General features: G+C 42.3%; 1 protein-coding gene across 1 annotated transcript in view; it reads left to right on the forward strand.

Annotated features, from left to right (window-relative positions):
• Window positions 1–5,534: 5,534 nt before the first annotated feature.
• LOC148538573 (sodium- and chloride-dependent neutral and basic amino acid transporter B(0+)-like) overlaps window positions 5,535–16,904 on the forward strand; it is a 36,237-nt gene continuing 24,867 nt past the window's right edge. The window contains exons 1-6 of the mRNA XM_088452587.1: window positions 5,535–5,597; window positions 7,764–7,908; window positions 11,672–11,803; window positions 13,777–13,938; window positions 14,593–14,728; window positions 15,972–16,104. Coding sequence (XP_088308713.1) covers window positions 5,535–5,597; window positions 7,764–7,908; window positions 11,672–11,803; window positions 13,777–13,938; window positions 14,593–14,728; window positions 15,972–16,104 — 771 coding nt within the window. The remainder of the gene's footprint in view (window positions 5,598–7,763; window positions 7,909–11,671; window positions 11,804–13,776; window positions 13,939–14,592; window positions 14,729–15,971; window positions 16,105–16,904) is intronic.

Below are 16,904 nucleotides of genomic sequence, written 5' to 3' on the forward strand. Positions count from 1 at the left end.
TCGACTCATCTTCCTCTCCAAACATTCTGCATCTGCCTCCCCTCTCCTACAAGCCCTACACTGGCTCCCCTTCCCTTTCAGAGTCCAATTTAAGGTTCTCACGCTTGCTCACAAAGCCCTCACCCAATCTTCTCCCATATACATCTCTGATCTCATCTCCCTTCACGCTCCTCTCCGCCCTCTTCGCTCAACTAATGCACGCCGCCTTTCATGCCAGCTGATTACTTCCTCCCACTCCCGCATCCAAGATTTTGCCCGCACTGCTCCCCACCTCTGGAACTCTCTCCCACTCCGCATCAGACTCTCCAACTGTTTGCAATCCTTCAAACGGGCTCTCCAGACCCACTACTTCATCAAAGCCTTCCAGCTATCATTCTAACTCCTTGCTACATGCTCCTTCGTCCCCATCTGTGTCAACCCAGTTTGTCTTCCCCCACCTTTTTAGAATGTAAGCTCTCACGAGCAGGGCCATCTACCCTCTTGTGCTTCTCCTTACTATAGTGTCATTTACTTCTTACTCACCACTAGGGCACCTAACACTTGGTTGCTTATGCTCTGTTGCTTATCTGGGTGATATGGTCACTAATGTAGCAATATATATTATCCATGTCCTGTATTGTATTGTTCTGTAAGTCACTTGTATACAATTTGTTTTTGTACTTTGTAAGGCGCTGCGGAACACTTGTGGCGCCATATAAATAAATGATAATAATAATAATAATGTAAACAAAACAATTTTGTTAATGTCACAATAGCTGTACCCTAAAGCGTTCATACAATCAATTTAATTCTGTATATACAGTATTCTTTTATACAAAATAGAGCTTCTTATCATGTCCAATACTCTGGGGTCTATGTACTAAGCCTTGGAGAGAGATAAAGTGGACGGAGATAAAGTACCAACCAATCAGCTCCTATTTGTCATTTTTTCAAACACAGGGCCTGATTCTGTAAGGATCGTAATTGCAAAGCTGCACTCAGGCTATAGATATATGATGTATGCACTCAGGCAGCTTTGCAATTGTGATCCTTTGCAGACATGGTAATGCACAGGACGCATCGTGCCCCCTGTGCATTACTTAGCCGAGCTACGTTGTTCAACGCAGCATCAGTTAATCTGCAAACCATCGGCCGGCAGCGGTGACCCATAGGGTCCCTCAGCCGGCCGCCGCAGTTTAGAGAAAGAGGCCAGGAAATCGCCATCACCCGACGGAGATCTTGGCCTCTCACCTCCCCCCCAACGCCTCCGTTTTGGGTAATAGAGGCTGTTGCCGCCCCCTCCCCGCCCCCAAACGGCAGCAGACTGTCAAACACTGACAGTCTGCTTCCAGTTTGCAAGCGGACTCGCAGACCTGTTCTGCACATGCGCAGAATGGGTCTGGCGTCTGCGCAGATTGCCAAACATCGGGAATCTGCGTTCAGCAGTGCACTAGCTTGCACTGCTGAATCAGTCCCACAGCCTGTAAAGTGACAGTTAGGAGCTGAATGGTTGGTAGTTGGTACGTTAACTCCGTCCACTTTATCTCTCTCCAAGGCTTAGTACATAGACCCCTCTGTCTGTTGTTTCAGGCATTAAGTTACTCTAAGGGAAATAAAACATCAAGAAGGGACTAACAAAAAATAAATAATTATGAGTAAAAGTCTTTTCTTTATCAGGAACTAAACTCATCAGGGATAAAGTAGGTGTAGATATGATTCACTTGAATGACTAATTTTCACAGAAACATTTAAGTATTTTGTCCTGTAAATCATTCCATAGGTAAGACTTGCAAGTCATATGCAGTATATGGGTCCCGCAATATTTCTTATTGTACTTTCAAATCAGTTTTCACCATGGAAAATAATAACCTAGAAATTGTAAGCTTACCAGCAGGACAATGACGAAACTAAAATGGGTGCACACAGGCCCCTGGGTCCCATGGGGGGTCCACACGACACACCCTGCACCCATATATAGTTATACTTTCCTCCGAAGCTGCAGAGCAGCAAAAATCAGCCGGAAAATGGCGCGGCGACCATTTTCCCGCTGATTTGCACATGCTCACTAGAGATGTCCCTGGGAATAAGGCATGGGTGCCATTTTCCCAGAGAACTGTACATACGCAGTAGACTCTGGCTCCAAACCAGGCTACTGCGCTGGTAGAGAGGAGAGGGCCCACACAGAGGCTGCACATGGGCCATTTACTCTCTTAAACTGTCCCTGAAGCAGCGACCTCTTACCTCTGTCTGTTACCCAGTCTTCTTGTATTACTGTTCTATTACAGTTTTGTTCCCAATTGCAAAGCACAATGCAATATGCTGGCGCAATATAAGTAAATGTTAATAAATAAATAAAATGGATAGAATCCGCCTCTGTTGTCCTGAAGTACATAAGTACATTAACTGTCATGAAATACTGTTTTCTATGGCTGATTTCATTTACAAGGATATGCACATCTCAGTTTATGGCAGCAGAGGTTCCGGGTGCTTTCAGCTTGCAGGATATGCAGACATACAGTAGTACAGTAAATATATATGTGTGTAATTTATACATTTATGTCTATACTATAGGTTTACCTTTGTTTTACATTTTAGTGATTATTTAATTTGTATAATACTGTAGTTGTGTCATGTCTCTTATGTCCCCAGAGGCAGTGGAAGACATCATATATAGTGCATGTAAACCCTTTATACATATACAATTTCTTTTGCACGTGTGATACTCTGCTGTAGATTGCATTATGTATGGTAAATTGTGAAGTCACCTATTATAATTAATTAGTGAGAACTAGTGATTTGAACACATATTAGGAATACAATAGCATCAGTACTTTTACGGTTCAGGTGTTTTCAGTAATTGAGGAGCCTATTATTCAACATTATTTGCCCTGGTAATCATGCCGAAACAGCAGTTTCCACATAATTACCACTGATATTAATTACAGAGGCTATTTATTAATACAGGAGATATCATTGAAACTAACGGAGCACATCCTCATTTAATCTATGGCTGTGTAAAGTGTTAAGCTGGGTACACATTAGACGATGTGCAAACAATGATGGTCATCCCGATTTCCCTTGAACTCCCGGACAAACGATATAATGTGTACACACTGTGCAATCTTCCAAAAGACCGAACGATGCATCGTGCGTCGTTCGGCCATTTCATCGTTAACTATATAATGTTAACTTATCGCCTGCTCATCCGGTAGTGACTATACACTGCTTGATTTGCGGAAAATCGTTGACGATTTCCTCAGATTGAATAGCATGTACGGCTGATCTTTAAATGTGATGGATGACCCAGCGGGAGCGCGCATAGTGCGTACACACTTAACGATTTGAACGCTTTGTCATTCCAACCCGTCGGAAAATGACATATCGTTTAAAAAATCATCTAGTGTGTACCCAGCTTTAGTCTTAACTGAAGATGGGTCACATTGAGTAGGAAAAGTGAAGCCTTACGCAAATGTGAAATGTATGGAAATTAAATCACCAAGTTGTTCTTCGCAGGAGTAGCATGTTCTGGCAAGCGTTGTTCCTGCTGCACGCAGTTCATAATTAGCAACCAAAATTAAGAAAAAAAAAATCGCTATTATGCAGGTTGGTATAGATTGATAAATAGCATTTTTTTTTCTCCAATCTTGATAAATAGACCCCCTACCCTCTTCTATTCCAGGTTAGAGCTTAGTTGCAGTCTTGGGCCTTTATATAATTATAGTGCCAGTTGGTGAGTTCTCTAAATTATGCAGTGTACAACTGAGATTTATTATCAGCCATTCACAGTCAGTAGTCACTTTGTGATGTTGCGCCTATAGTACATGTGAGCTGTTGCATTCATTCTGTACAGGCATGGGGGCATGGCTTAGCATGTCAGGATAGTGGCAACAGTGGAGGTGCACCCTCTTGTAGGAGGAGGCATTCTGATCGCACTTTTCCTTGACTAACACAGCCAGGACGGGGCAATGCTTCCATATTGCACCCATGTGCAAACAAAGATTTTGTGTTGTAGGTTGAGATATTTGCAGATGTAGAGTTTATGCATTTTAGCTGGGGGACACATGGTTTAGCAGGTGGCCTTAAGGTGGGTACATACTATACAGATATATCTGCAGATGATGGTTGTTGGTACACATTGAACAACCATCATCTGTGCCTGCCTGCAAGTCCCAGCGACCAGGGGGCGTGTCCTGGCGGGCGGGGTGTGTGTCCCGCCCCCCTCCTCGCAGCTGCTGCTGTGTGTGTACGGGCGGTCTGCCAACAGCCCGTCCACACCTGCCGATGGACAGATATGTCTGCAGACATATCTGTCCATCGGCTGTGCAGCACAGCCAATGTGATATGTTGGTGAACGCCGACGTTCAACGACATATCGCGGGAACACACTGCCCAATGGGCAGCATATACATTGGCCGATCAATTGATCGGTCAATATATCTGTCAGTGTGTGTACCCAGCTTAAGTCATAGCACCTGTAAGTGATACTGAAGCCTAATAGCATATCTATAGTGGGTGCAGGGTGTGCAGTGCACATGGGCCCCAGGGTCCAAGGACACACACACCCTGCACCCATATACAGTATACTGTAGTTATACTTCCCTCTCCGCAGTCTTCGGAGTCCTGTGTATGACGGCAGCACAGAGCTGCAGAGCAGCACAAATATCAGGTAAAATGGTGAATCGGCCATTTTACTGGTGATTTCTGCATGTGCACTAGAGATGTCCCTGGGAATAAGGAATGGGTGCCATTTTCCTGGAGACCTACGCATGCGCAGTAGACTCTGGCACCAATACATAATCTACTGCATTGCCAGGGAGGAGGGGGCCCTCTTGGAGGCAGCACATGGGCCCTCTCCTCTCTTAAAGCCCCCCTACTGAAGCTCCTACCTTCTACTGAAAAGGAAAGACTTCTTATACAAAGATTGGCAAGGTCATATGGATCAGCCTACTCGCTACAATTTGTGCTGTTATAAACACATCATCAGTCTAAACTTGTAAATAATAATCAGTCCAAACTTACAAAAAAAACAACAAAAAACAGGAATTTCCTTGAAAATGTGAGACATATGAGATAAAACATTTCTCAACCTCATAGTTTAGTGTGTCAATGCTCTTTTAACTTGACTACTACCATGCACCTGCAAACAAACACAGTGACATAGACTTGGCAAGTTGGCATGTTGACATTTGTCTGTTTGACTAAGTAGATTGATAAACTGAACAAAAGCAGTGCTAACCCTGTTACTGACTCTATCTTGCTGAAACTCCCATCAGCGCATCTCATTGTTTTATCAAAAGTGATTAACATGGGATGTTGCAATTTGTCCAGCCCACTTGTGAAACTCATCATTACAGTAATTGAAGCAGTAATGGGAGGTGGGGATTTGGCTTCATAAAAGATCTCTCTGTAAGAGGCATTTTCCCTGTCTGTCTTTCCTGAAAGGTGAAGTGAGGAGGAGGTTGGGCCAGATTGTGGCTGAGATTCTAAGGGCAAACACAAGTACCTGACAGGGACTAGAGCATAATACATCTTTTCTTTAACATCTCAATTCAAGAATGGGCCTCTCTCTGCCTAATTTCCTCAAGTGCTGTAACAGAAAAGCCAGTAAGGACCTTGCGGTAAGTGACCAGCTTGCAGGGAATGAGGGTTATAGAGGAATCAAGTAGGGAAAAGTAATGTCTACTGTCTAGGAAGAAAGCCAGCTAGAGTTTTATTGTCCTGCTTGAGTAGTTCCACAACTATGTGTCATTGGTAAAGGTGCAAGATATAACCTCAACCTATATCTCAATATTTATAAAATTAATATAATATAGAAATTATTCTTTTGAATTACAAATCTCAACACTGCATTAAATGTATCAGTGTCCTTAGTTCATCTTTAATGTTAAAAAGCACATGTTTGGTTTACTCCGTTGTTACATATGTTATACAATCTAGATAACTACTATATATGCATAGCATTTTTTCTTCAGTACTTTCATGATTAGTAAAGGTGTTTCTTCATTTTTAGAACGTATTACTGTATGTATACCCTTTGGTGGCATGCGATCATTTTTTATCTGCTTTAAATAAAAACAACTCAAAAGTCAGTGCAACATACTAGGGGGTCTATTTACTAAGCCTTGGATTGAGATAAGGTGCCAGCCAAACAGCTCCTAACTGCCATGTCACAGGCTGTGTTTGAAAAATGACAGGAGCTGATTGGCTGGTACTTTATCTCCGTTCACTTTGTCTCCATCCAAAGCTTAGTAAATAGACCCCTAATTTCTTAATAGATGGACAGCCATCCTTTTTTCTTCAAATTAGCACTTACGTACTTTTTCCTAATAAACGATGGCTGTATTATATGTGAGACTAGAGAAACTGTAGGTATTTCGTGTAGAGCAAATTGCTTCAACATAACTTTCCTATAGCCTGGATGTTAATAAGTAATTTTCATGCTGCTGTGAGCTGTAGTAGCTCATGGGCCTGGTACAGTAGCAAACTAGACATTATAGAGAATTCTGAGCATTAATGAGCAACTAAACCATTGATTTTTTTGTGAGATGGTCAATTAAAACAATATTGTATCACTTCAGCTTATTATAATAAAAACCACCTACTGGTTTAACATGTCCTGATTCAAGTTTACAACTATTTAATTAGTTTATATGTTAAAATTGTTTTCTTCAAAGTTTTAAGGGCCTGATTCAGCAGTGTACGCTAGTGCACTACTGCACGCAGATTCCCGATGATTAGGAATCTGCGCAGGTGCAGGACCTATTCTGAGAGTGTGCAGAATGGGTTCTGCTAACTCGCTCGCAGACTGTCAGTGATTGACAGTCTGCTGGTGTTTGTAGGCGGGGAGGGGGCGGCGATGCCCTCCGTTTCCCGAAACGGAGGCGTGTTTCGCCGCCGTTGCGATGGAGGGAAGAAGCCAGGATCTCTGTTGGCTGACGGAGATTTTCTGGCCTCTTCCTCTAAACTGCAGTGGCCGGCTGCAGGACCACATGGGTAACAACAGCCAGCCGATGTTATGTAGATTATCCGATGCTGCGTGGACAACGCAGCTCGGATAAGTAATGCACAGGAGGCGTGATGCCTACTGCTGCATTACTATATCTGCAAGGGTCGCAATTGCAAAGCTGCCTAAGTTTAAATCAGTATTGTATGGAATGTTATTTATTGCTAGGACTCCTATATTTCCAGGTTTTCCCAAGTTTGTACATTTTTACAGAATTAATATTCCATATAGTCTTTGATCTAGAAGTCTTATAGTTTAAATACATTTCTGAGATTTTTACATAAAAAGGGTAGAAAAAAATTAACTTTTGTGGAATAAGCATTGCGTAAATACATAATTCTACAGTAGTTTCCTGTTTAATGTATTGGTCCAGTACACAAAAATGGCTGCATCTTCAAAAAGAAACCATAAAATATGTATAAACAACATAAGCCATTTTTTTTTAAATAAAAACTTTATCGAAATATATAATTTTTACAATTGAAAACTACCAATCATGTAAAGGCAAATGCTAAATACAGGGAAAGTAAAATGAAATAAAAGCAACAATAGAACACAGTCTAAAAGAAAAATGCGATAATGGCAAACAACCAATCAGAAAAAATAAAGGTTAAAGGAATACAGATCCAGGAAATACTACCAAATAATGAAACTGATTATGTAAATTATAAGAAACTTGCTCCTGATACAACTGGGGTTTATATCGTAATTAGTCAACTGCATGCAATGAAATATTCCTAAATGGTCTACTAACTTTAATATTCTGATTTGTTATGATTAGGACGCAAATGCACAAAACACGGATGAGAACACAGAGCGTGGAAACTGGTCCAGTAAATCAGAATATCTCCTGTCCATGGTGGGTTATGCTGTTGGCTTAGGAAATGTGTGGAGATTCCCTTACCTGACCTTTCAGCATGGAGGAGGTAATGTACCTGATCTTTCACACTGTACAATATAAGGTGCCATGTCACTCTATAAGTGCTAACCTATAAAATCCAACTCTAATATGTCTTTAGGGCATTTCTGTAAACCGGTGCCAGGTTGAGCAACTGGCATCTGAAAGTCACCCATGCTTCAGGGCATTGCTCTGTCGCATTTATTATTGGTCAGACATGTACTAAAATCCTTTGCAGCACATATTATAGCTGCAAATTGGAATTAGTTGGATTCACTCACTATTAATTACAATGATAAAGGAGCACAATAATTTGGCTGAAATTCTACCCATTCTCGTCTACAGGCACCACTGTTACCAGCTTTCATTATATGAGTAGAGGCTTTATTCTGTGGCTTTCGGCACTGCCATTAAATTTCTTTAAGATCTATTCCATTTAGTAAATAACATATCTGCCATAATGATGAGGCTGGTTTGCAAAGGTGCCACGTTCCTGTGACATAAGGGTCTATGTACTAAGCCTTGGAGGGAGAGAAAGTGGACGGATCTAACGTACCAACCAATCAGCTGCTAATTGTCACTTTAGAAGCTGATTTGTTGGTACTTTATCTCTGTCCACTTTATTTCTTTCCAAGGCTTAGTAAAAAGACCCCATAATCTTTGAATTTGCATATTTTGTTTTCCAATGATTTTGTAGCCTATACATAGAAAAAGGATGATGGCAGTGTTAATTCACTCTTCTCTGTGGTGTATTTGGGGTATAATCAGTACACCGTGCCCCAAAGTAAATCTCAAGTAGGGGCTAAGCAATGCCATCATAGACATCTAGACACCTCACTTTGCTCTGAAAACAACAGAGGAGTCTCTTTTGAGCATGCCTATCTGGCATGTGCACCCAGGGGCTCATTCCAAGTCGGGCTCATCCTGGGCCGGAACATGGCTCTATTGCGGCCTGCGCCAGCCCCGCTCCCCGAACCCATGATGTCATCACTCCTAGCTCTAGGAAGTAAAGCACTGCCCAGAGCATCCTTAGGATGCTCCGAGCAGCACCACAGGCTGTGGGGTGCTTGCCTGGAGCGTCCCTTGGGCACTGTGGTACAGCTCTGCAGTAGGGCTACTGGCAGGTGCCGTGGGGCATCGACAATGCCGCACGGCACCACTTGCACACCTCCAATTACGCCTCTAGGTTCATCTGCAGCCACTCTTCTGGACAGCCACAGCAGCTGATTACAACTTTATGTTAATGTAAGTATCCACCTGTATACATCAAATATCCGTCCGTCTTCAGGCGGCTCGCTGTTTTTATGTCTGCAGCTGCAACCATCATTATTAGTATCAAAACTTATACTCTTGGGTGCAAAAAATCTGTCTGAAACATGCATCCCATCTCTAGCCGCACACCATGAATCAGTTCCATGTGGTCACATGATAGCCGCCCAGTTGACGTAAATGCCCATTTCACAGAAAGAATGATCTGTCTACAGATATGCATGGTGCTGAGCATGTGCAGTCGCTGATTGCTTTCTATAGCTCTCACACAGTAAGCAGATAATGACCCAGAATCAACCCTCATTGTGCATGTACCATTCACATGAGGACTCTGCTGGGAGTTCAGCGGGTACCGCGTAAATGTGTGAGCCTCAGAGGGCTCCGGAGAGACACTCCTTACACAGTAGTTCCACCAAACTATTACAATAAGTGATTATAAAGCATAATATAAGCAATGGTGACTTATATCTAACGCGATACAGATTTCATTGTTATACTAGTGACCAGGCAGTTCTGAATATAAACTAACACAGTGGTTTCCACCAGTGGCGTAACTACTGCCCCCGCAGACCCCGTGGTGGCTTATGGACGCAGAGGCTTGTGGGGCGAGGTGGCTTGGGGGCTGCAGATTCCATGCGGACTGGCCGTCCGTATTGGAATCTGCTGAAAACGTCCCTCCAAAAATGGGCGTCACCTAGGAGGAGACAGATGCTAGAGGTCCTACTGGACCTCTAGCGTCTGTTAGGCAAGCGTATAGCGCCGGGAACACTGGCGCTGCCGGGAGAAGATGCAGAAAGCTGCATCTTCTACCGTAAAAACCCCTGGCAACGAGCATAGAACCCCTGGCAACGAGCGTGAAACCCCTGGAAACGAGCGTGAAACCCCTGGAAACGAGCATGAAAACCTTGGCAACGAGCGTGAAACCCCTGGTAATGAGCTTAGAACTCCTGGCAATGAGTGTGAAACCCCTGGCAATGAGCATAGATCCCCTAGCATCGAGCATAGAACCCCTGGCAACGAGTGTGAACCCCTGGCAACGAGTGTGAAACCCCGGGCAATGAGTATGGAACCCCTGACAACAAGCATGGAATCCCTGGCAACGAGCATGAATCCCCTGGCAACAAGCATAGATCCCCTGGCAACGAGCATAGAACCCCTGGCAATGAGTGTGAAACCCCTGGCAACGAGCGTCAAACCCCTGGAAACGAGCGTGAAACCCCTGGAAACGAGCGTGAAACCCTTGGCAACGAGCGTGAAACCCCTGGTAATGAGCTTAGAACTCCTGGTAATGAGTGTGAAACCCCTGGCAACGAGCATAGATCCCCTAGCATCGAGCATAGAACCCCTGGCAACGAGTGTGAACCCCTGGCAACGAGTGTGAAACCCCGGGCAATGAGTATGGAACCCCTGACAACAAGCATGGAACCCCTGACAACAAGCATGGAACCCCTGGCAACGAGCATGAATCCCCTGGCAACAAGCATAGATCCCCTGGCAACGAGCATAGAACCCCTGGCAATGAGTGTGAAACCCCTGGCAACGAGCGTGAAACCCCTGGCAACGAGCATGAATCCCCTGGCAACGAGCATGAGACCCCTGACAATGAGCATGAGTAATTTAAAAGTATTTAGAAGCCTTACTGTGGGGCAAATATGTAAGTGGCACTTTGTTAATGGTTAGGTCTAGACTACACAGCTCCAAAGAACAGGTGACGTCACACCCACGTGACCTGTCATCAGAGGGGGAGGGGCAAGGATGATATCGGGGGTCCCCCTGTCCCCTCGCGAGCTCGCTACGCTCACCGCACCTTGGGCACGATGCGCTCGCCACAAAAATGTATTCCTCCTCTATGGCTACGTGGATGGTAACACAGAGCGATCTGGCCCTCCTGCAGCGGTCACATGACTGCAACGTCACAGAGGTCCTTTCTCCACATAGGATCTAACAGCAACCCTTTGGGTTGGTAATAGTCATTACAGTGTGTGGCATAATGTGTAAGGGGCATTACGGTGTGTGGCATAATGTGTAAGGGGAATTACTATAATGAGGAAAAATGACAAATACTGTAAACTGTCTATGGGGGTGGGTGCACAGTTTTTACTTTTGCACTGGGAGCCATATTGCATATCAACGTCCCTGTATTAATTTTACCAAAATTCCCAGGGGGGAGGGGTGTCAGAAACATTTTGGCAGGGGGAGCAAAATTTATAGTTACGCCATTGGTTTCCACACAGAACTCAGACAAGGCGTATCAGTCAGTGTCTGTGTCACACCTGTCGCTTGTCTCACAGATGACAGAACTCATTGTTGCAATCCATCAAGGGAATATGCAAAGCACCATATGTGCATATAAACAAAAACTATATACATTTCTGATGCAGTGACCTGGATTCCACTCAGATGTATGAATAATATAAAGCATCATCTGATTATGACACTTCTGAAAGGATTGATGGCCCATTCTATAGCACCACACATATGGCTATAGTTTTATTGATATAATATAAAATGTTTCCTCATAGGGGCCTTTCTCATCCCATATACCATCATGCTGGCTCTTGCTGGATTACCCTTGTTCTTTATGGAGTGCTCCCTCGGACAGTTTTCCAGCTCAGGACCAGTGGCCATGTGGAAGGTGCTTCCTCTTTTTGAAGGTCAGTAGACCACTAACAGTCAGATCTAAAGGTTCACATACATTAAATACACATATATTATAAATAAATAATATGTCAAACTTTTGTTATTTTCTTAAAGATAATTGATGTATACTGTAAAGTTTTGTATTAGGATATTAGGAGTGAAATCATATATAGGTCACAGAATTCCAAAGTGACTACCACTGACACATCCAAATAATATAATTTAAAAGGTGCAATATACAATTTTTCTTATAATTATATATTTTTTCAGGAAATACACATACATTGTCAGGGCGCATCGCATGCAAACACACAACTCAATACACATACATTGTCATGGCGCATCGCAAACAAACACACAACTCAATAAATACACATACATTGTTAGGGCGCATCGCATGCAAACACACAACTCAATACACATACATTGTCAAGGCGCATCGCATGCAAACACACAACGCAATACACATACATTGTTAGGGCGCATCGCATGCAAACACACAACTCAATACACATACATTGTCAGGGCACATCACATACAAAACACACAACTCAATACACATACATTGTCAGGGCGCATCGCATACAAACACACAACTCAATACACATACATTGTCAGGGCGCATTGCATACAAACACACAACTCAATACACACACATTGTCAGGGCGCATCGCATGCAAACACACAACTCAATGCACATTAATTGTCAGGGCGCATCACATGCAAACACACAGCTCAATACACATACATTGTCAGGGCGCATCACATGCAGACACACAACTCAATACACATACATTGTCAGGGCGCATTACATACAAACACACAACTCAATACACATACATTGTCAGGGCACATTGCATACAAACACACAACTCAATACACATTCATTGTCAGGGCACATCACATGCAAACACACAACTCAATACACATACATTGTCATGGCGCATCGCAAACAAACACACAACTCAATAGATACACATACATTGCCAGGGCGCATTGCATACAAACACACAACTCAAAGTAAATATATAATCCTATGCAAAATAAGACCCATAATCTGTATAGAAACTTGCAATTGTGTGCATTTTTAAGTATTCAGAAAGCATAACTGATTTCTGTATACCTTTTATATGTTCTAGGGCGCATCATACGGTATTGTATTGTATATACTGTAACATGCGCATGAACAAATTTGTAATAATGAAAACACCCTTAAAAAACATACAATTAATCTGGCATTGATTATGTTGGTCAATAAAATGCTTTGCACTCCTATTAATAGGTATAATACAATAACCTTTTTCCTTGATTTTGGGTTTTTTATATATATTTCTTTTTTCTATTGAAGCACAAAATACAGGTTGAGTCTCCCATATCCAAATATTCCGAAATACGGAATAATTTTGGCATGACTGAGATAATTAAACTTTTGATTTTTGATGGTTCAATGTACACAAAATGTGTCTAAGGCACAAATTATTAAAAATATTGTATAAAATTACCTTCAGGCTCTGTGTATAAGGTGTATATGAAACATAAATGAATTTTATTTCTGTACACAAACTTTGCTTGAGCCACAAAATTATTGAAAATATTGTATAAAATTACCTGCATTCTGTGTGTATATTGGGGTCCCATTCCCAAGATATTTCATTATGATATGCAAATATTCAAAAATACGGAATATTACCTTATCCAAAATACCCCTGGTCCCAAGCATTTTGGATATGGGAGACTCGACTACTTTGGAACATTACAAATAGGCAAAACATACATTTTGAGCGGAAAACATTAGAAAAAAACCCAAACATTTTCAATGTTTATAACTCTGCCCATAAATCAAGTCCCCTCTTTTTGTTGAGTTTCAGTGTATGATATTTATCCCTTATTTATTTTTTACCTTGTTTTAATGTATTACTGTTGTTTATTGGTGTATATATTCTAATTGTATTTATTATTGTAATATGTTTTTTTTTTTACTCCTCAGGAGTGGGAATTACAATGGTCCTGATTTCAACACTGGTCACCATATATTATAATGTTATAATCGCATACAGCTTGTATTATTTATTCGCCTCGTTTACAAGTGTATTACCATGGTCTGACTGTTATGGCTGGTCTGACAGCAAGTGCAGCAAAGTACCCATAGGTAAATATTTTCATTTATTAAAGAGAACCTATCATTTACATCTTGTTAACAGTTACTGAGAGGGAGATGTATGAAACCTTATGAAGCGGAAGGATGGAGAAGATGCCTATAGCAACCAATCAGCTAAAAGCTGATTAGTTGCTTGTCAATTTTAGAAAGTATGATACATCTCCCCATGAGTAACAGTGAGTACAGATGAGCACCAACAAAACCTTTATTTGTTCTTTAGACATAAATAGCGATTACTGTACCTCCTTCTCAAACGATTTCCCCATCTCCCCCTTATTTCCCCATCTCCCCCTTATTTCCCCATCTCCCCAGCCACTTGCACTTTGGGGTTTCCCATGCAATAGACCTTTGAAGTTTTAGCGGTAACCTCCGTAGCCAGACTGCGCTTTTGCTTTACTGGGGTGAATGGCTGTTAAGAAGTGTGTATTTGTTGTTATATGAAGTTCTCCATTAGTACATAAGAAGCTTAATAAACATAATGGTTCAACCTATTCACAAGTTTATTTTATTTAAAGAGTGACATGCACTTTTATTTGGTCGAAGATATGTTAAAAACTTTAATAAAGCCAGATTGGGTACTATGAAGTGTAATGCTTTTCAGTTATGCGTTCCTGCTAATGTCAATAATGGGGTATCTATTCACAGGGTTCTGTAACATTACTCTGACGCCAAATCTCACAGAAACAGTAAACCTTACCTGGGTACGAGAGAATAATTACACGTGTTTTGAAAACTCGACTCTGTACACGGAAACCGAACTGCCCAGCAAACAATATTGGGAGTGAGTATATTCATAACCTAATAATGTTTTCCATTAGTTTTTAGCTATGGAACAAATAAAATAAGAAAATACAGTAAGGCTTTTATATGAATTACTTAGGGCTGAGACACTGTACGTGTATATTGTAAATTGTACAGATATTGACAATCATTAATTATTATTCACCTCTGTAATCTATTTTTCAGTGCCGTCTGTGTTAAAAGTTTAGAATGTTTGCTGCCAATTTATGCCTATATCAAGTATCTTCATAAGTGTATGGTATGGACAGTGGGCCTGATCTAGAGATGGATGGAATTGCAGAGCCCCACACACGTAGCTGTGTAATTCTGTCCATCTTAATGCAAATGCGGAAGGAGGTGTCAGACACCTCCTTGCTGCATTTGCGAGCACCATTGCAACTGGTTTCTCCTTTGGTCAATCTGCGGGAGTTGAAGCTGCCCGCAGGCCTGACCGGGTGCTGTTCACTTCAGGGGCCAGGAATCTGCATCCGCCGATGCAGACCCTGGCCGAGTCCCTCCCTGAAAATGGGTGTTACACGCCCACATTTCCGGGAATGTCAATCATGCTGCAGTATGGGGGGGGGTCTGTGAGCGTAATTGCAGGACCTATTCTGCACATGCGCAGAACGGGTCTTGTGCAGGCGAAGACCCCTAACCATCGGAAATGTACGTTCATCGCCAGATGAACGTACATCTTGGAATCAGGCCCAGTGTTCATTGTTATATGTTATATAGAAATGTACAGTATCTCTATTGTAGAGATGCTTCCAACAATATTGTGCATATTAACATTGTGAGAAAAATTATCCACTTAAAATAGATCCACATCAGGGAGTCACACATTCTTTAACTAGAGGTCTATATTAGCATTAACATTGGGATACATTTAACTCTTTATATTTTTAGCTTTATAATGAACTCTGCTTCTGAAAAGAATTTATCACAGGAACTCCATTTTAGAGGACTTGATAAATTGCAGTTGCAGAGTGTTCCCTGGTAACTCTTTCCCAGTCCATTTCACAACACTCGAAAGTTCGCTAAGTTCTAAACATTGCAGACTGTTTGGCTAAACATACATATAGCAACTTCCTATACAGCCATTTGCTAATTATAAGGAAAATCAGTACAATAACAGCCTCCTACTCACAGCCAATTTCCTATAGACACAAAGCGAGACACCTGTTTTTTGCTGGCAATAAATATTATCAATATATGCTAACAATACATCTAATCATTCTCTTTAGAAAAGTGGCTCTCCGTAGATCAAGCGGACTTGATGAAACGGGAAATGTTGTTTGGTACTTGGCCCTTTGTCTCCTCTTAGCGTGGATAATAATTGGCGCTGCTTTGTTCAAAGGCATAAAGTCTTCAGGAAAGGTAACATTCTATGCATTGAGCATACATAAATCATGTGCTTCTGTTTGTATTGCTTATAAGAGTACGTCAAAGGACAGACCGATATTTTACAATGAAATTGAATTGTGCTGTGGAAGTTTCTTGTGATAATATTATCCTTGTTTTTATAAGGCAGTCATTTTCAGCCTTGGGTCAGGGCTGTAACAGTTAGAAATTCTGTACCGGCCCCACCCCCGAGCTTGTGACATCATTACATCACATAGAGGAGACGAGCCACCAAGACCAGGAAAGACAACCTGTCATTCTAAGGAATCTGCAACGGTAACCGTAGCATCCGTAGGATGCTCTCTAGGCTGCAGGGTGTTGTTCCAGGCACTCAGCTAGCAAAATGCTGGTGCCATTTGGGAGTGATGGAGCTGCCCTGTAGGCATAGGCCATTACACCGCTCGCCCACCTCTATTTGTGGCCCTGCCTGGGTACTATTATTGCATTGATGTTATTGTCTGTAACAGCGGGGCAGGCCTAGACATCCAGGTGATAATTAGACATAGGAAGGGCAGTATCTAGCCCCAGGCATCATAATAGGACTCCCATATCACAATGAAAAAGTCTATTCCTGTATCTCTGTAAAGAAAAGAACATGTGGACCAGGGCCGTAGGGAGGGTGGTGTGGCCGGTGTCTCCGCACAGGGCAGAAGCCTCCAGGGTCCCCGGCCACACACTTCCTTGCTTCAAATGTCTGCAGGAAGAGACCTCCGGCAGTGGTGCATGGTGCACCAAGAACAGCGGCGGAGGATACCGCCCTCCCTCCACCCCCTGGA

The sequence above is a fragment of the Taudactylus pleione genome, unplaced genomic scaffold, assembly GCF_031769625.1.
Source record: "Taudactylus pleione unplaced genomic scaffold, aTauple2 ptg000039l, whole genome shotgun sequence".
Lineage (NCBI taxonomy): Eukaryota > Metazoa > Chordata > Amphibia > Anura > Myobatrachidae > Taudactylus > Taudactylus pleione.